Raw genomic sequence first — 19,837 nt, forward strand, 5'->3', positions numbered from 1 at the left:
GTATTGTAGATCTCGTATATGTATATATAACATGTGTGTTCATGATGGCGAATAAAAGTACTGACATTTTCTTTTTCAATTTTCTTGTGGAGAGGAACTCCTCTGTCAACATTTTCTCATATAAAATACTGAATTTGCGCTCAAAATTAGTTTAGTGTTTATCATACAAATTTTAAAATAAGAACTCACAAGCTTTTTCTTTAAAACTAACTTATCGTATTTATTTTACTAATTTATTTTTGTTTTTATATTAACAACTTAACATAAGTTAATATTTTTATGTTTCAAGATCTGACGGAGACTTTTCTGTTTGAGGCTTTTCAGTTTGCGGTTTTTCCTCTTCTCCATTTTCAGCATCTGTTTTGCTCTTTTTGGCAGCAACTCGTCGTTCATAATTATTTATCACACTATTATATATAAAGATAAGAAAAAATTTAAAATTGATATAGATCAAAATTGTTTGTAGTAGTTGAGCTTTAGATTTAGATATTGTCTGGTTCTGATAAAGAATTCTTGTAGTCTAGAAATTTTAAAAGATCTACATTTTTTCATGTTTCAATATTTGGATACTAGTTAGGGACTAGCCACATAAATTTCTCCCTAAGATGATTTTTAAAAATTCCAATTATATTCTGATATTAGCGGCTCCCACGAATTAGCCACTTTTTAAAATGAAAAGAATGTGTGGAAGATTTTAAATCGATATCCCAAAAACTAAAGGAATAGTTCGCATATATACAGAAGAACGGACGGACAGACGGATAAGTCTAAATCAACGCAGCCCATTGCGCTGATTATTTATATACATTGTGCAAAAAAGTACCCGGAAATTGTAAATAAAACGTAAAATATTTAATTATTCATCAATTTTATTTTGTCGCATTCAAAGTAGTTCCCACCATATGTAATAGACACATGCCAACGAATTTTCCAGTTCTAGAAAAACTTTTCATAAGCAGTTTTTGGGATAGTCTTCAGCTCCTTCAGTGAATTTTGCTTTATCTCTGCGAACGACTAAAAATGGGTTCCACGGAGTGACAATTTTCAGTTTGGGCAGCAAGTCAAACGGAGCCAAATCCGGTGAATACTGTGGTTGTACGAAGGTATTCAATGCGTTTTTTGTGATGGTTCGATCCACCGTTCCTTATTGACCTTGTCTGTCCCTCCGGAACAAATTCATGATAGATTTTTGAACGGTTTTGACGTAGTTTTTTTGGTTTCGGCTGCATTTTTTCCCTCCATTCCGATGCTTGTGAACTTGTTTGCATGTCAAACTCATGAACTCATGTCTTATCGACAGTTATAATGTCGAGCCCTCTTGTAATCTCTCTAACACTTGTCCGACGATTTTCAAGCACCCATATCCTTCATTTTTTTTTATTATTTTCATCCGATGAAGAGGACGAAGGTCGTCTAGAACACGAGGCATGTCTTCAACGATCTCTCGGTCGTCTTTGAAGGCTTTGTATTACATTAATTAAGGACCGTCCAACATAGCAAAAATACCTATTACCCGGGGAATTAAATTACAATTTCAAGATGCGTTTTTTGTCACAATGTATACACTTTATAGGATCTCCGACGTTTTCTCCTGTGTGTGCATTGACAAAAAAACGTTCGATTGACTAGAATATCCTCTTAATAGCTTCAATTTTATGTAATCGATTTAAAAAAAAAACACACACCGCATCTCAAACCTTATGAAATTCCAAATTTGCTTTCAAGGATTCAAAATCAATCGCGCTTACAAAAAAATGCAAATATTATAGAAATTTAAAGTCGCTTAAGCAATATGTAAGCTTTCTTACTCACATCAATACTATGAAACACTCCACCATAAGTCCAGCGCTAATGAAGTTATAAAAACCAGGGTAAAAAGTCAGCGTACGATTGTAGACATATGTGTACAAGGGAGCAGAAATTAGCGGTGCGAGCGTTTTGAAGCAAGATGCCAGCGCATAAACTTTACCAAGTTCATTTGGTGGCACGGCAAGTGCAACGAGCGCTTGCAACATAGGTCCCGTTATGCCCGATATAATGCCGAATGACGAGACCATATACATTTGCCAGAAACTCTGCGCCCAACCACGGCCTAAATGATCTAGAATAGAGCCAACCATACCGATCATAGCAACGACGGCAAAAGGCAGTTTGAAAAACTATAAAAAAAAAATAAAAGAAGGTTAAACAAACAAAAATTGTAAAGATGGCATCAAAAACTTCATGCATATAGTATACCTTTCTAAATATTGCGAAGGCTACGCTACATCCAATCATCTTAATTGTTATTGTAATGGCATTAAAGTAGGTAAACTGCTGTAATGTCACATTGAATTTGGTGCGCAAGAACAAGTAGAATACGCCAAATTCACCGTCTGTAGAATTTAAAAATTTCGTCAATCAAAAACTTGCTAAATAGTATTAAATCCTTGTTACTCACACATTATTAAATGGGTTACCATCAGTACCGATATGGTGCAACCAATTATAGCGCGTCCATAATTTGGACGACGTGCCACACAGGTCTTAACGAGATCCCTAATTAAGCGCACATCAAAGAAGCTCTTAGCTTTATGCTGCAACGTAAATATTATTAAAAAGTATTATATCTAAAATCGTAAATCAAATGCTCACATACCGACAATGTGGTCTTCTCAACATCCAAGCTTTCCTCTATGAAAATTATTATATACAATAAAGCGATGAACACCAGCATGCCAGCAGTCGCACAAACTGTGGCCACATTCGTGAGGCGTAACAAGTAACTACTAATTACATTGCCGAACACTACACCCACGCCCATAACTATATCCACATAGAACATACTGAAAACAAATCAAAACAAAAAGCAGATTATTTCCTCCAACCACAAACTTCTAATCCCGCACTTACCGTTTTGGTTTACTATCCGCATCGGAGACATCAGATATATAGCAAAAGATGACAGCCATCATTGTGCAATTGCCGCCGACAATGGTAGATGGTAAGCCGCCCAATAGATAGAACCAGGGATTAAGTGCGAGTGTTTTCGAAAAGTATACCAATGTAGTCGTTATAGTGTAACCAATGAAGTAGGCTATGGGTTGTGAGTAAGTTTGTAATTAGTAAGATAATAAAAAACGGTGTTTTTATGTACCTCCAAAGGTTGCCAGTAGCACTGGTCGACGCCCAAATTTGTCTGACCAGGGTCCCACGAATAGCACGAGCAGTCCTGGCCATACGTTATGTAATATGGAATTTATCATGCTAATTCGAGCAACATAAGGTTGAATATGGTTCTCGAGTATCTGAACAAGTTTAGGAAATCATAAAAAATTCACATAAAATTAATTATTTTGAATGTTTTCTTTAAAAACACTTTGACATATTATAATTACACTTTTTCGGTATAAAGATACGAGTATCATAATTCTCTTTGATAACTGATTGCCATTTTTAGTGTTAATGCCACGCTCACGCTCCCTATTGGCAAAAAAGAGCACAGTCGGTAATAACAAGCTTAAGTTAGATAGCTGATCGAAAGATCGCACTTGGACTGATCCTTTGTGATGCCTTAGAAAAATAACTTCTTTAATTCGAACTTACAAATCATTAGAGCGCTTTGTGGGCAATAAAAAATTGCTCGGGCGTTTCATTTCTATTCTCACCAGTTTGGTGGGATATCTGAAAATTTATGTGTTCTAAGTGATTAAGCCTTGATCTCACAAATGCGGGACAATCAAAAACGTGCTGAGAAGATTCGCCTCGTCTTGTTCCATTGAGCTTCAGCTGCTGGTGTTGGATAAAATTCTCAACCTCACTGTGTGGACGCTGATAGGACAACGGCCTGTTAGAACCCCCATAACCAGGGAAGCGCAGCTAGCTTCTTTGTTGCCTAAAGCTTGCTTGCGCTATGGCAGGCCAATGATACATCTTCTTCTTACTGGCGTAAACACCGCTTACGCGATTATAGCCGAGTTAACAACAGCGCGCCAATCCTTTCTTCTTTTCGCTACGTGACGACAATTGGAGTTTCCAAGCGAAGCCAGGTCCTTCTCCACTTGGTCCTTCCAACGGAGTGGAGGTCTTCCTCTTCCTTTGCTTCTCCCGGCGGATACTGCGTCGAATACTTTCAGAGCTGGAGTGTTTTCGTAGATCCGAACAACATGACCTAGCCAGCGTAGCCGCTGTCTTTTACTTCGCTGAACTATGTCAATGTCGTCGTATATCTCATACAGCTCATCGTTCCATCGAATGCGATATTCACCATGGCCAACGCGCAAAGTACCATAAATCCTTCGCGGAACCTTTCTCTCGAAAACTCGCAGCGCCGACTCATCAGTTGTTGTCATCGTCCATGCCTCTGCACCATATAGCAGGACGGGAATAGTGAGTGACTTATAGAGTTTGGTTTTTGTTCGTCGAGAGAGGACTTTACTTCTCAATTGCCTACTCAGTCCGAAGTAGCACCTTTTGGCAAGATTTATTCTGCTTTGGATTTGCAGGCTGACATTGTTGGTGGTGCTTATGCTGGTTCCTAAATATACGAAACTATCTACAACTTCAAAGCTATGACTGTCAACAGTGACGTGAGAGCCAAGTCGCGAGTACGACGACTGTTTGTTTGATGACAGGATATATCGTCTTGCCCTCGTTCACTACCAGACCCATTTCCTTTGCTTCCTTGTCTAGTCTGGAGAAAGCAGAACTAACGGCGCGGGTGTTGAGGCTAATACCATTGGCAAACGCCAGCAGCTGTACACTGTTATAAAAGATTGTACCTGCTCGATTAAGTTCTGTAGCTCGAATTATTTTCTCCAGAAGCAGATTGAAGAAGTTGCACGATAACTAGTCGCCTTGTCTGAAACCTTGTTTGGTATCGAACGGCTCGGAGAGGTCCTTCCCGATCCTGACGGAGCTTTTGGTGTTATTCAACGTCAGTTTACACAGCCGTATTAGTTTTGCGGCGATACCAAATTCAGACATCGCGGCATAAAGGCAGCTCCTTTTCGTGCTGTCTAAGGCAGCTTTGAAATCGACGAAGAGGTGGTGTGTGTCGATCCTTCTCGCGGGTATTTTCCAAGATTTGGCGCATGGTGAATATCTGGTCGGCTGTTGATTTGCCAGGTCTAAAGCCACACTGATAAGGTCCAATCAGTTTGTTGACGGTGGGCTTTAATCTTTCACACAATACGCTCGATAGAACCTTATACGCGATGTTGAGGAGGCTTATCTCACGGTAGTTGGCGCAGATTGTGGGATCTCCCTTTTGGTGGATTGACCGTAAAGTGAAGTTGTTTGAGATAACAGACACTACAAAGATAACTGAACGTGTACATCATACCATTCACACAATTTTGGGTATGAGAAAGTTCTGTACAAAATGGGTGCCGCGCGCGCTCATTTTTGACCAAAAACAACGACGAGTTGATGATTCGGAGCAGTGTTTGGAGATGTTCAACCGTAAAAAACCCTAGGTTTTGCGTTGATATGTGACAAGGTATGAAACATGGCTCATTTCACTCCGAAGTTCGTTTTATAGTCATCCGATTGGTGTGTACAACAGTCAGCTGGCAAGGTTATGGCGTCTGTATTTTGGGATTCGCATGGAATAAATTTTATTGACAATTGACCATGAAAAAGAAAGGACCATCAACATAGTGTTATTGGACTGCTTGAAAGACGAGATCGTCGAAAAACGGCCACATTTAAAGATAAAGAAATTGCTGCTTCACCAAGACAATGCACTGTGTCACAAGTAAGTGAAAACGATGTCAAAAATCCATGAATTGAGCTTCGAATTGCTTCCGCATCTACCGTATTCTCCAGATCTGGCTCCCAGCGACTATTTACTTTTCTCAGATCTCAAAAGAAGATCTCGCTGGGAAGAAATTTACGTCGAATGAAGAGGCGATCACCGAAACTGAGGCCTATTAGTTGAGCTAATAATAGATTTTTTTTAATGATAAGAACATTTCAGTCCTCTTGTTATATTTTTGCTTATGAATCTACTTTTAGCCTAGGCTTGTGCAAACTTGGCTGGTTTATAAATAGTTATGCCAATGCACATGTATTTTATTCCATCGTATGAGCTTATACAAATACAACTGTTTCCATGATTTATGAGGTGATTACTTTAAAGACGATTTAATTAGGTCGTTCCGCATTTTATTTTTTTATCGTAGAGAAAACATATCTCAAGATATTACCAAGCTGCTAACAAAAAACACTTACCTTTGCCTCCGGCGTCTTGGGTATAATCCCGCGCAGTGGTTCACAGTCCGTCTCATTAAAATTGTAAACGGCTGTACAAGCTTGATAAAGTTCTTGGTTCAACATCACAGAACCGCCCAACATTAAAGCAATAAACATTAGCAAAAGCGGAAATTCCACGGTCATATGACGTCTACGCTTTTTTGGCTTTGACTCCGGCTTAAGCGGGTCTTCCGCTGATGGCTCCTCTGCAAACTCTTTTTCATTTGGCGATGTGGTTGGCAAATATGCCGGTGGCAAGCAATTGCCCTCCGTATCGAATGTGAGTTGTTCGAAAGACAAGCCAATGCCATCGGGTGTGTCGAGTATGCTGCGCTCCTTTTGCTCTGTCATTGTTGCAGCAACCATTTTTGTAACGCAGATTCAAGTGTTGATTCAATATCTTTATCTTGTATATTGTAGTTTTGAAATTTCGAAATTCAGTATTCGTTATTTCGAGGATCTAAACTTGTATCAATTTTTTGCACTGCACTCATTTGTATTTGATTCTTAATTAAATAATTTCACACGCGCAATTCGCTGCAAGAACGGTTTGTAATATTTTGGTTTAGTTATTTCGGAAATTAGAATTTCGAGTTCCGCGTTTAGGCTTTGACGACCGGCAGAGTGTTACTGCTCAGCATTTCACCTTCCAGTTAAGTGAGACGGAGTTTATCTTAATTCTCACGCGATGGCGCGACTGATGGGCGATACTATCTTTATTTAAATATAACTCGGCGTTAATCCGCTTCTTACGAACTTTCCGCTGGTGTGATTTTAAGTGATAAACATAGCAGCTTTTGATTATTTCATTTTTGTTTATTATTCCTCATGGATGCTTCTCTGCTCAGGGTTTTGAGGTGCTTCACAGAAAATCTAAACTCCTTTAGAATGTTGAAATTGTAAAAGAAGGGTTTACTGAAGTCAGAATAAATGTTTTACGCCAAAAATAACCATGATTGGATACTGCAAGAGACAATTTTCCGAATCATAGGAGTAGACGCTATACTCAATGGCAATAAGAAAACTACTTTAGATTAGTCATCACAGTCACCAGCCGCCAAACTAGTAGAGAATATTTGGACTTAAATAAAAGCCAACAATTAACGCCAACAAAAGATTTCATTCGGCAGCTCTAACATACCTGGAGATAGCTTCCTGTGGAATATGAGGAAAATCTAGTCATAAAAGGTATCAGGCTATACATATACGTAATAGGCAAGCGGGAGATTGAGTCAAGGATTGAAAAACTGCGACAAGTAATGCTCACAGGCTTATCTTGAAGCCAACTTTACTCCAATAAGAGAGTTCTGCATTGACCGAAACAAATGGTAGTCCGATGGTGCAAGTTCAGGGCTATATATATAGTGGATGCCTCATGGAAGACGAAGTCCTTTCTGTTGATCAGTTCTAACCGTTTTTTCGATTGCTTGCTTCAATCTCATGATTCCTTTTCAATCCAACCAAACACTCAGCATAACCTTTCGCGGCGTCAATCCTGTCTTTGCGACCATTTGTTGAGCTTCACCACGCTTGGACCATGATCTTTTTCGCACATTATTGTCGTATTTGAGCAAATTTTCGTCGCCTCCTTCACGTTGCAAGAGTGCAAGTATTCCTCACTTACTTCTTTTTGAAAGTGTTGTCTTCTCGTGCTTACGCGTACTGTTGATATGGACTTTCTTGGATCAAATCTGATTTTGAGTATATAATAAGTTAATCATTTCACACATATGTGGTTCTTACCCCCGCTTAGTATTTAAAAGGATCCACTTTACTAGTTTTCTTTGAATTCGAATAAGCTTCTGAGTTGAGCTATTGCAGAATTGCTCCCGGAAAATTAGATTTGAAAAATGCATATTCTTTAGTCTGAAGCAATGATATGCTGCAGCTGTCAATAATTATATCCAACTAAATATATTTAAACCTTAACATTGTAGTCCATTGACCTACTAACGAGCCAATTAGTTCTTTTCGTTCAACGACTCGTCAACACTTTCTCTGACATTCCTTTTTATTTTTACTGGTTTTATAATGAGATAGATTAAAAATGGCGCACGTATACACTTATCTACGTCATAAAACTTTATTATTACCGATAAAAGTTGATTATTTAAGAGAAATGAATGAAAAATGCTGACGAAGTATGAACGCGCTGTTTGTTGAGATCTCCACGCTTATTTTATTTTTTACCTTAATGAATAATTTGCATTATAATAGACTATATTAAGAATGTGTTAGTGTAAGCATTACTTATTTAGTTTATTTTGTTTTTGGTATACATAATTTATGGAGCATCTTTCTTTATTTCAAAATATAAACAATAAGGACTGGTAGCTTGACAATTTGAGTAATTCCTTAACTGGCAATTACGTTGTCTAAGTTATTTAGTGTGCAGCGAGCGTCTACTGGGTTCTGTATTCAAATCTTATGCTACTGAAAAATATTTTTCGTAGCGATTTTGACAGGAAGGAAAAATTTCCGATTGATGTGCTCAGAGGTCTGTGGTGTATTTGAGGTCTCCTGATTAGGAATGAGTTCAAAAATTTTCCATTACGTACAGTTTTTTTTTTGCGATTTTAGTAAATGGTGGTGGTTTGACCCCTACAACCCTTAACTGCAACAGAAAAATCCTATGTGTTAGGAAATTTTTTATCACAGCGCCATCTATAGTAGCTTTATGTTAGAATAATGATATTGGGTAGTCGAAAAAGTCTTTTCGTATCTCTAATCAGACTTCGACTTATTTTTTTTTATATTTATAATAATAAATAAACAAATCTGTACCCTTTTGGTCGACCACTTTACCAAATACGAAAAGACTTTATCGACTTCCAATATTAATTTCTCTCCCCACAAAGCAGTGATCTAAAAAGCTTTCCAAAATAATTCCAATATAAATTTCAAGAAAAGAAAGATCTGCCAATTATTATTACATTTATTAATAATTTTTATTTTAAGTAATTTAAATCTGTATTTTTATTATTTTTACTTATAATTAAGTACTAATCTATAAATATTTTTCCAATAATAAAAACGACTAGTAATTAATTTTTAATTATTATTTTTTGTGTATATAACTCTTAATTAAAATCTTAATTTTAATTTAACTAAATACCGTTATTTTTATTTTTTGTAACACATTTTTAGTAATAAAGTGAGCAAAGAATATATTTTTGCTTAATAAATAAAACAATATGCCGTTTAAAATAAAACTGCACTTAGCTACTAATTTTCTCTGCCCTAAGACTAGGCTGCTGGATTGTTTCCAGATTTTACCTTTTCTCCATTTTCGGTGTCAGTTGCCTTTACTCTCTTAGCCACTCGTCGCTCGTAATAATTTATCAAACTGTTGAAGAGAAATGATAAAATGCAAGAATTAAAATATAACAGTAAAGGCAGGAAGTAGGCTCTGACGCTAATCGAGATAGATATGAAGATAAATATTATATATATTGCGACAAAAAAATACCCGGAAATTGTAAACCAAATGCAAAATATTTAATTATTCATTAATATTTCTTTTGTCGCCTTCAAAGTAATCCCCACCAAATGTAATACACTTATGGCAACGATTTTTCCAGCCCTCGAAACACTTGGTGATGGCCTTTAGTTTCTTCAGCGAATTCTGTTTTATCTCATCGATCGACGGAAAACGGGTTCGACGACCAAGAAAAAATTACTCTGAGTCAAATCTGGTGAATCCGGTGGTTGATAGGTAATATTCATTACGTTTTTACCCATGTCTCGTTGGCAGTTATAAGACTATCCATTAGGGTGGGATCGGAAATCGCCCGATCAAGCATGTCCAAAGAGACCTGCTAACGCCACTTTTTTTTTAAATTCAACTTTATAGGTACGATTCAAGCCAGAACGCTTTTCATACCCAAACTATCCACCAAAATCATTCGAACGGACTCGTGAGAGATGTCGAGCCCTCTTGCCGACGACAAGAGCCGCTGTCTATTAATTCCCTGAACTAAGTCAATGTCGTCGCATATCTCATATAGCTCATCGTTTCATCGAATGCGGTATTCGTCGTGGCCAATGCGCAAAGGACCATAAATCTTCCGCAGAACCTTCATCGTCATGCCTCTGCACCAACGAATTTTAGTTTGAAATGCAAAATTTGACACAAGTCCTTTTTACGATAATTTTATCCATTGTAAAAATAATAATATATGTAAATGACGAGACGCGTTGAATTCTGAGTGACGGTCTGTCAGTCCGTCCGTCCGCCCTCATCTTTCATTATTATGCCCGAAAATTGTCGAAATCGGACTATATCTTTTAAAAAACCTAAACACCAAATTTGTGGACCCAGTGTATATGGCAGATTTTTTTTTACCGAAGATATCGGTCAATCTATGTGTTCTAGTATTGAAATTCGGTGACACCATTTTTGATGTGATGAGAGCATTCCTTTTGCCAAAAATTAGTAAAATCAGGTCAATACTTCCCTCAGAGTTCATATACCGACCAATATGCAAGAATTTTTACTGGGGTGAGTCAAGTCAATGGTCGAGAACAATTCGGAAGTTAATTAACAATAATGAGGTGGTTTACATTTAACTAGACTGCGGAATGATAATGGATTTTGTGAGCTGTTATTTTCATAGTTATCGATTTTTGATGCTGTTCGACTAAAATATCGAATCCTGTCCTGCCGTTTCCGGCTTTATCTTTAGCATGTTTAATTTTTAGATTTTGTCTCACGTTATTACCACACCAGTCTAAACATGGGGAGCGAATATTTATTTCATTAACTTACATCATAACACAGAAGCACTCCAGATATAGCCCCGTCGTAATAAAATTGAAAAATGCAGGATAAAAATTCAATGTTTGGTTGTAGATGAAGGTATACAAGGGCGCCGACAACAACGGTGACATTGTCTGTGCGCACGATACTAGTGAGTAGATTTTACCTAGAAAAATGTACATCCATAATTAGTTAGAAGTTCTGTTGGATTTCAAAGCACTTTTATTACCGAGTTCATTTGAGGGCACCGCCAGTGCAACGATTGCTTGCAACATCGGGCCCGTGATGCCTGACATCAGACCGAAAGAGGAAGCCATATACATTTGCCAGAATTCTTGCGCCAAACCACGTGTAAGATGATCAAGCACACAACCGGCTAAACCCATCATAGCAATGGTGGAATAAGGAAGTTTGAAAAACTGAAATTAAATAGGAAAAGAAATTATTAAAAGAAATGTCAATTAACAATTAAGACTTTCTTTAAATACCTTTCTGAAGACGGTGAAGGCTATGCCACATCCGACCATCTTAATTGTGATTAAAGTGGCTACAAAGTAGGTAAACTGCTGTAATGTCACATTGAATTTGTTGCGTAAGAACAAGTAGAAGACACCCTGTTCACCGTCTGCAAAATAATATAATAATTTTTAGATGGAAAAGGTTACGGCATCTTTCGAGGGTGATAAATCAAAAAATCCATAGTTGAAACTCACGCATAATAAAGCTGGTTACCATTAATATGGAAATCGTACAGCCAATAATGGCTCGGCCATAATTTGGACGCTTTGCCACACAAGTCTTCACGAGATCTTTTATCAGTCCGAAATCGAAGAAACTCTTCGCCTTATGCTAGAATAAATGAAAGACCAACACACATAATAATATATGAATATAATTTAAACATTTGGATCAGTATTTCTTACCGATAATGTGGTTTTTTCTGTATCGAAACTTTCGTCGATGAAAAAGAATATATACATTAAACCTATCAGTACAAGCGTAGCCGATGTGGCACACACTATGGCGACACTGGTGCGACGTAACAAATAACTGCTCAATACATTGCCGAGTACCACACCGACACCCATAGCCATGTCTACAAAGAATATACTAAAAAGCAAACAGTTATTAAAAACACTCCGCAATTGAAGACCCCAATGGAGTGCGCATCTCGATTACCTACCGCTTCGCTTTATTTTCCATACTAGAAATGTCAGATATATAGCAGAAGACTATAGTTGTCATAGCGCAATTGCCACCGACAATTGTAGCTGGCAGGCCGCCTAACAAGTAGAACCAAGGGTTCAATGCTAGCGCTTTGGAAAAAGTTACTAATATTGTAGTTATTATGTGACCAATGAAAACGGCTGTGGGAGTTAAAGGGTGGAAAATATGTTTATAGAATTATTTGAAATTCTTTAAGGCGATTGTTGTACATACCCGTAAAGCTCACTAGCAAGACTGGACGTCGACCAAATTTATCCGACCATGGCCCCACAAAAAGAACTAGTATACCCGGCCATACATTATGTAGCATAGAGGTTGTCATTGTTATACGGGCCACATAAGGTTGAAGTTGATTTTCGATTGCCTTAAATGGAATATTAATATTAGTATATATAGGATAAAGTAGATGATTTTTGAAAACGAAAAAAATATAGTAGGATTGGGAAACGACAGACAAAATAACGAAATTTAAGATAAAAACAAGTGAAAGAGGGCCAAGTTCTGAGATAACCGAACATTTTATACTCTCGCAACTTGCAAAGATCAAAAGACGGAAAGTACCTTCAGGCGCATAAGGCTTATTAGTTATATGGGGAAAGTTTTCACCCTAGTCTATTCGTTCTAGGAACAAATGCGCACCGTTATAAGAAAAATACGCTTCTTAATATTATTAAGATAGTCCCATATTGGCCGATATAAAGTCACCCGAAAGTTCGAAAATCTTTATATCAAGTATATAGAGGCCAAGAGAAGTAATGATCCGATTCAACTCATTTGTAGGACACAAACGTACTATTATAAGGAAAGGGTGCTCTCTGAAAATATAGCAGCCGTAGTTGAGAGGGTACATGATGACCATGGAGAGTCGATTCGGCGCATGACTTTGCGCATTTACGTTGAAATCTTGAATTGAAAGCGTACAAAATTCAATTTGTGCACGAACTGAAGCCACGCGACTCGCAAAGTTCCAAGAAGATCCGACCCATTTTTGACTCAAATGGTATGTAAAAAAACGAAATTGCCGTATTTGGCACTTTGGAGCAAACTGAATAGATTTAACAGCTGTATTTTAATGCAGAAAAAAACAACGGTTTGGTGCGGTTTGTAGTCCGGTGAGAACGTAACCGTCAATGACGACTGTTATCGCGCCGTGGTAACCGACTATTTGATGCCTGAAGTGAAAATTCGAGATCTCGGCGACATTTAATTTTAACAAGACGGCGCCACTTCCCACACACACCATCAATCAATGGATTTATTCAGACTTCGATGAGCAGATAATTTCACGTTTTCGGGCGGTCGATGGGCAGCCAAGATCATGTGATATCACACCGTTAGACTTTTTTCTGTGGGGATATGTAAAGTCTAAAGTCTAGGCAGACAATCCCGTTTCGATTCAGGCCTTGTATTAAAACATCAGGCGTGTCATTCGCCAGTTACCAGTCGAAATGAACTCAACGGATGGACCATCTAAGACGTAGCCGCGGTTGAAGACGATAATATTAAAAAAATAGATGCTAAAGAATGTTCTCACCAAAAAGCTGCTCGTTTGTCAGATCACCATATAGCATAGCTGCCATAGAAACTGAACGATCATCGGAATATTTGTGCAGAGCATTATACTTGTAGTTCAGTGCAAACGAAGTTTAAATTGTTTCTTGTTTAATTTTTTAATTTGTAGAATTTGATTTGAACTTAAACGATTTTAATTAGTTAAATTTATTTAGTTTCTTATATTTATTGAAGCTCACACTTTCGTAATAATTGAAGTGATATTTAAAAGTTTGTAAACAATAGTTAAGGGACCATTACACAGCAGAATTTTAGAGCTATAATAATTTACGACAGTTGGATAGGCATAGGCGTAAAGAGCATTGTTTTGAGAGGGGGCTAATGTTTAATGAAATATAAACTGCTAAGGAAGATCTAAGTTCGGTTGGAACCAAAAATTGTAGATTAAATTTGAATACTACAACTCACAGACTGACCGATAGGTTCGTAAAAAAATCACATAGTATACCTATGTTTTGTGTCTGGGTCTTTCAAAAGTTGTAGTCCGATTTCTACTCGGAGAACGCAAATGTTATGAGGACATGCGCAAAAAATCAAGTTTAATAATTATTTTTGAATATTTTTTTCCTCACAAAACGATCATTATATTTTGATTTTTTTCGCTTAAAAATGAAGAGTTATTTGATAACAGTTATTTATTATTCAAAAAATAATAGTTATGTGATGAGTTTCACTTAACTCGTAGGGCTGTTGAGTTGAAGAGTAAGCTCTTGCGATCTGCAAGTAATACTAATGATTAGTAAATAATCACACAAATATAACTTAGGGTGCGAATATTACTTTTTCGTCCGTCTGTCCGTCCGTCCGTCTGTACATATACGAACTAGTCCCTCAGTTTTTAAGATATCGTTTTGAAATTTTGCAAACGTCATTTTCTCTTCAAAAAGCTGCTCATTTGTCGGAACTGCCGATATCGGACCACTATAACATATAGCTGCCATACAAACTGAACGATAGGAAAAAAGTTCTTGTAAGGAAAACTTTTGTATTTAACAAGATATATTCACGAAATTTGGTATAGATTATTTTCTAAAGCAACATTGTAAACTGCGAAGAAATGGTTCAGATAGGCTTACTATAGCATATAGCTGCCATACAAACCGAACGATCGGAATCAAGGGCTTGTATGGAAAACTTTCGCATTTGACGTGGTATCTTCACGAAATTTGACATGGATTACTGCTTAAGGTAACAACATAATCTCCGAGAAATTGTTCAGATCGGATTACTATAGCATATAGCTTCCATATAAACTGAACACATAGTTACTGAAAGAAATTCACCTTTGAAGGGTATATTAGCTTCGGTGCAGCCGACGTTAACCTTTTTTCTTGTTTTTGTTAAAAATTAGCCAATAGCTATTATTTTCTGTCCCCACGTGACCCTTTATATGTCTTCGTTTACAAGCGTGACAGTAGTCCCATTAATCCCATCTATCGCTTGCGCGGTCGACGGATAGACACATAGATCATTTATACAACGTCATAGGGACGCTACAAAAAGTAGACCGGTAGGAACAGCAAACGACGCTATATTTTCCCCGCTCTTCTCACATTTATCTTCAGTAAGGTTTGCCATTTCATCATGTAAAGATATACGATCCAACAACAAGTCGAAATTATTAAAATTTACTACCGAAATTCGGATTCAGTGGGCTCAACTTCAAGAGCGCTTCATTCAATTTATAGTCGTCATAATCGTTCTGTCAGATCAACAATAGAACTTCTAATTGAAAAAATTTGAATCTACGGACACAGTACAAAATGTTCCCGCGTCAGTAAAACAAAGAAGTATCTGTAGTGTCGAGAATATAGCTGCTGCTAGTGTATCAATTGACGAGGACCCAAATCAGTCTCTTACATGTCGTTATCAAGCATTGGACATCTCTGTGACGTCGTTTTTGCGAAAAGATCTTGGCCTACATCCTTACAAGATCAAATTAATGCAAGAACTGAAGCCGCTTGATCAAATGAATCGTCGTATGTTCGTGAATTGGGCTGACCACCAATTTGAAAATGATCGGATTTTCATCGAAAATCATCTTCAACGATGAGGTTAATTTCTAGCTGAATGGCTTCGTCAATAAGCAAAATATGCGTTTTTGTGAGTGGGAATCACCACCGCTCAATAATAAACGAATATTTTTGCCCCGATTTTGATGATATTTGGACAATATGTGGTTCCAAACGGATGGCGCCACAAGCCACACAGCGAATGTCACAAGCGATTTATTGAAAACCAAGTTTGGTGAACGTGTTACCTCACGAATTGGCCGCCTAGATCGTGCAATTTGATGCGGTTAGACTATTTCCTATGGGGCTACGTCAAGTCTATGATCCATGCCAACAAGTAAGCGTCGTTTGATGAGCTTCGTACGAATATCGAACGTGAAATTGCAGTAGTAACGACCGATTTATGCTTGAAAACAGTCGAAAATTGAGTTCAGCTTCTGGACTTCTGCAAGCGTGCCCATGGTGGCCATGCAAAAGAAATCGAGTTTCATACAAGGTGCGTTCCAAAGTAAACAGGACTTGAAAAAAAACAGAACAAATGGTTTTATCGGCAGAATCAATTTATTTTATTCAAAATAGTCTCCTTTTGCTTTAATACAGCTTTTCACACGGTCCAAAAGCATGTCGAACGAGTATTTTAGCTCGTTGGCCGGTATGGCCGCCAGTATGCCGTTGCAAGCCTTTTGAATGCCCTCTACGTCTGCATAACGCTTTCCTTTCATGGGCAAATGCATTTGTCCGAAATGGAAGAAGTCGCACGGTGCCATATCAGGTGAATACGGGAGGGGTTAATGGTTAAAATGTGATTTTTGGTCAAATAATCGTCTTTCGAATGTTGGATTCTGAGCAATTTTTGGTCGTCAGTCAATTTGTGCGAAACAAACCATGCACACACCTTTCGTAAGCCCAAATGTTCGGTCAAAATGCGATAAATCGATATTTTGGAAGTTCAATTCCATTTCCATGAATTTCAATGATGATTTCGACTGATTTTTGATGAATTCACGCATAGTTTCGGTGGAATTTCCGGTGATCATGGATTTTGATTGGCCCACATGTTGATCGTCATTTATGTCCTCACGACCACTTTGAAAACATTGAAACCACTCGTGCACTCTGCTACGGGATAGGCAATCATCGCCATAAATTTGTTTCATCAATTGAAACGTTTCGGTAAAAGTTTTACCAATTTTAAAACCAAATTTAATGTTGGCTCTTTGTTCGAAGCTTATTTTCTGACACTTAAAACGCAATAACTTCACTTCCAATCGATGAAATGTCATGCCCACCAGGGGGCGCTAGAAAAGTCCTGTTTACTGTGGAATGCACCTTGTATATAATGGCATCGAATGTACTTTCAAGGGAATAAAGAATTATATATATTGAGTATATATTTCCATATCTACCTCGATTAATTTTAGGCGATATAAACAACCGTTAGGTGAATAAAACTATTATACTGTATGCAACATGTTGCGAGAGTATAAAAACGCATTTTATAATAGGTTGTTTCGATAAGCGCACAAAAGACATAAATTGTAACAACCAAATAGCCGATAAGAACGTTTTAATAACAAATGAAGGCCGCAGTCACAGATTAAAAATTTCATATCTGAGCGCCACCTAATTGTCGATAGATTAAAAACATTCCGCGCAGAAGCAAGAAAATGCGTGGGACCTGGGCAGTTCACGTTTAAGGAGGTATATAGCCTTATGAATTTCAAAAAATGGAATACATGTATGGTTCTTATTTGAAAATATGCTTCGAAATTTGAATTTCATGCGGCAAATAGTTTCGCAGACATAAGCGTATTTGTGAAACCTTGATAACTTAGTGTAATCGGCTCCGGAAACTTTAAATGCGTTTTTCTCGCAACGATGTGCTTATGGTCTGTGAGAAAAATTCCTGTAAAACGGAATTAAATTTTCGCACGATCTTCTTAGATATATTTGTCATATAATGATCGCAGGATTAAGATTTCGACAATAATTTCGATTTAAGCCATTCTGAAGTGTAATTTTTTGCACAAAAAGCACTTTTGGTATTTTTTTGGAAATATTGTCTTTGCTTCGATCAGTTATGGGTTCAACGCAATTCAATTTTGTTCAAAATGAACCACCGATTATTAAAGTACATTCAATTCTTTAAATTTTCTTTATCTTTTTTTATTCGTTAAAAAAATGTGTCTTCCAGAAAATCAAAAAATCTCTTCTGTATATAATAATCGCTTATATATATAATCGCTTCAGTGATTCTACTGAATTTCCGTTATGAAAATGCGTTGCTCAACCGAATTAAAACCGATATTGTCAGAATTATAGCCAACATAACTTTTATACCAAAACTTTCTATTCATTCCCGATATAACTTTGCGATCATTTCATACCTTTGCCTCCTCAGTTTTGGGTATAATACCGCGCAGCGGTTCACACTCTGTCTCATTGTAGTGATAGACGGCGACACAAGTTTGATAAAGTTCTTGATTCAACATAACTGGACCCGATAGCATGATCGAGAGAAATATCAGAAATACCGGCAATTCTAAGGTCAAAATGCGCCTACGTACTTTAGGCTTTGACTCTGGCTTAAGCGGGTCTTCCGCTGTGGGCTCATCCGTATGTTCTTTCTCATTTGGGCTGTTAGTCGGTATATAAGCTGGTGGTAAACAATTTCCCTCAGCATCGAACGTGAGTTGTTCGAAAGACATGCCAATACCTTCGGGTGTATCGAGTATAGTTTTTTCTTTGCGGTCCGCCATTTTTCCTGGAAAACTCGTTCGTTTGTGAAAGTTATAGTATCTTTTTTAGTTTTATTTTTATATCTTAATTTTAATTTTTTTTCATTGAAATTATATTGCAATGTTTTTTATTAGTCGGCAATTGGTTTTCGATTTCACGCACCGCCGGTATAGCTATACTTCCGATCACATATTAAAACATACTGATTAATTAAGTGCCACTCGTACAGTTGTGAACTCCCAGTTAATTGGCAAGAAGAGTATCTTAACAATTAATCAATCATAATTATAGGCGATAACGTCTTCATAATAACCGAAAAATCGCATGTACTTCTGCGGTTTGAGTTTTCATTATAATCTGGTCGTAGTGTTTATATATTACAGGTGTTTTACATTTAACAGTTATTTCTTAAAATAACACTTTCTTGCCGATAACCCGAATTGAAATATATTTTTATACCCTGAACAGCGTTTATGAAGTTTGCTACGATGTTTGTGACACCCAAATGGAAATGTCGGAGACGAGGTTAGTAGATTTAGCCATGTCCATCTGCCTGTCTGTAGGTGTAGGTTAGGCTAAGTTCGCATATACCGGTTTGCGATACCACATTCAGTTCGGTTACTAGGCGCATGAGGAGTAGTCATCCTTTAGGATACCTGCGCTTGACACCAATTTTAACAGACTCTGTGGTCTCACTATCGATACCTCCTACAGCACACCACACCGTGGGGAATCAGATGCTTACAGCGTAGTCTTTCCAATGCGGAACAAGTACACAAGAGTTGCTCCATTGTTTCCCTGATGCCTTGCTCTAAACATCTCCAGCAGTCTTATATCATTCTGCGGGTGTGTTGCCACCAGACAGTAACTAATTAGTATTCCGATCGATCTTATATCGAATGCCAGTAGGAATATTGTGTACTTCCGATCTACCGTTTTGCACACGACTTTTGCAGTTTTGCACCCAGGTAGCTCGTTCCATCGGATTTTGATTTTCTTTACCATGCTTCTGTCCAGATCGTCGTACTTCCCAAGACAATTCTGGCCGATATGCGACACGAGGTTACGGCCTTGATTGGTGCTTGGCTGTCTACGTAGATATTGATTCCGGAATTGCCTGCAGGTGCACTAGAGGCCAGCTCGACGGCTTTCACGATAGCAAAGACCTCTGCCCATAGGTGGCAGGTTTAGTACCAGTTTAAGAGCCGCCGTTGGAGTTGTTCTTAAAGTTCCCGTTATTCACAGCGCTGCGAGACTCTGAACACTTTCCATTGGCTTCCGGCAGGTGGATTCC

At 37.7% G+C, this 19,837-nt stretch overlaps 2 protein-coding genes across 2 annotated transcripts; both read right to left on the reverse strand.

Annotated features, from left to right (window-relative positions):
* Window positions 1-277: 277 nt before the first annotated feature.
* LOC120769987 (proton-coupled folate transporter-like) lies at window positions 278-6,845 on the reverse strand. The gene is made up of 8 exons (XM_040097068.1): window positions 6,214-6,845; window positions 3,137-3,287; window positions 2,893-3,076; window positions 2,639-2,825; window positions 2,441-2,576; window positions 2,239-2,375; window positions 1,813-2,159; window positions 278-407 (listed from the first exon to the last, which is right to left on the reverse strand). The coding sequence occupies exons 1-8, from the start codon at window positions 6,598-6,600 to the stop codon at window positions 278-280; spliced, it is 1,659 nt and encodes a 552-aa protein (XP_039953002.1). The 5' UTR covers window positions 6,601-6,845.
* Window positions 6,846-9,450: 2,605 nt separating this feature from the next.
* On the reverse strand, window positions 9,451-18,726 carry LOC120770396 (proton-coupled folate transporter-like). The gene is made up of 9 exons (XM_040097827.1): window positions 18,192-18,726; window positions 12,434-12,584; window positions 12,177-12,360; window positions 11,917-12,103; window positions 11,707-11,842; window positions 11,482-11,618; window positions 11,223-11,412; window positions 11,003-11,159; window positions 9,451-9,580 (listed from the first exon to the last, which is right to left on the reverse strand). Exons 1-9 carry the CDS (start codon window positions 18,561-18,563, stop codon window positions 9,481-9,483), a joined length of 1,614 nt encoding a protein of 537 aa, XP_039953761.1. The 5' UTR covers window positions 18,564-18,726; the 3' UTR covers window positions 9,451-9,480.
* Window positions 18,727-19,837: the final 1,111 nt, after the last annotated feature.

This window comes from Bactrocera tryoni, chromosome 3 (genome assembly GCF_016617805.1).
Source record: "Bactrocera tryoni isolate S06 chromosome 3, CSIRO_BtryS06_freeze2, whole genome shotgun sequence".
Classification (NCBI taxonomy): Eukaryota; Metazoa; Arthropoda; class Insecta; order Diptera; family Tephritidae; genus Bactrocera; species Bactrocera tryoni.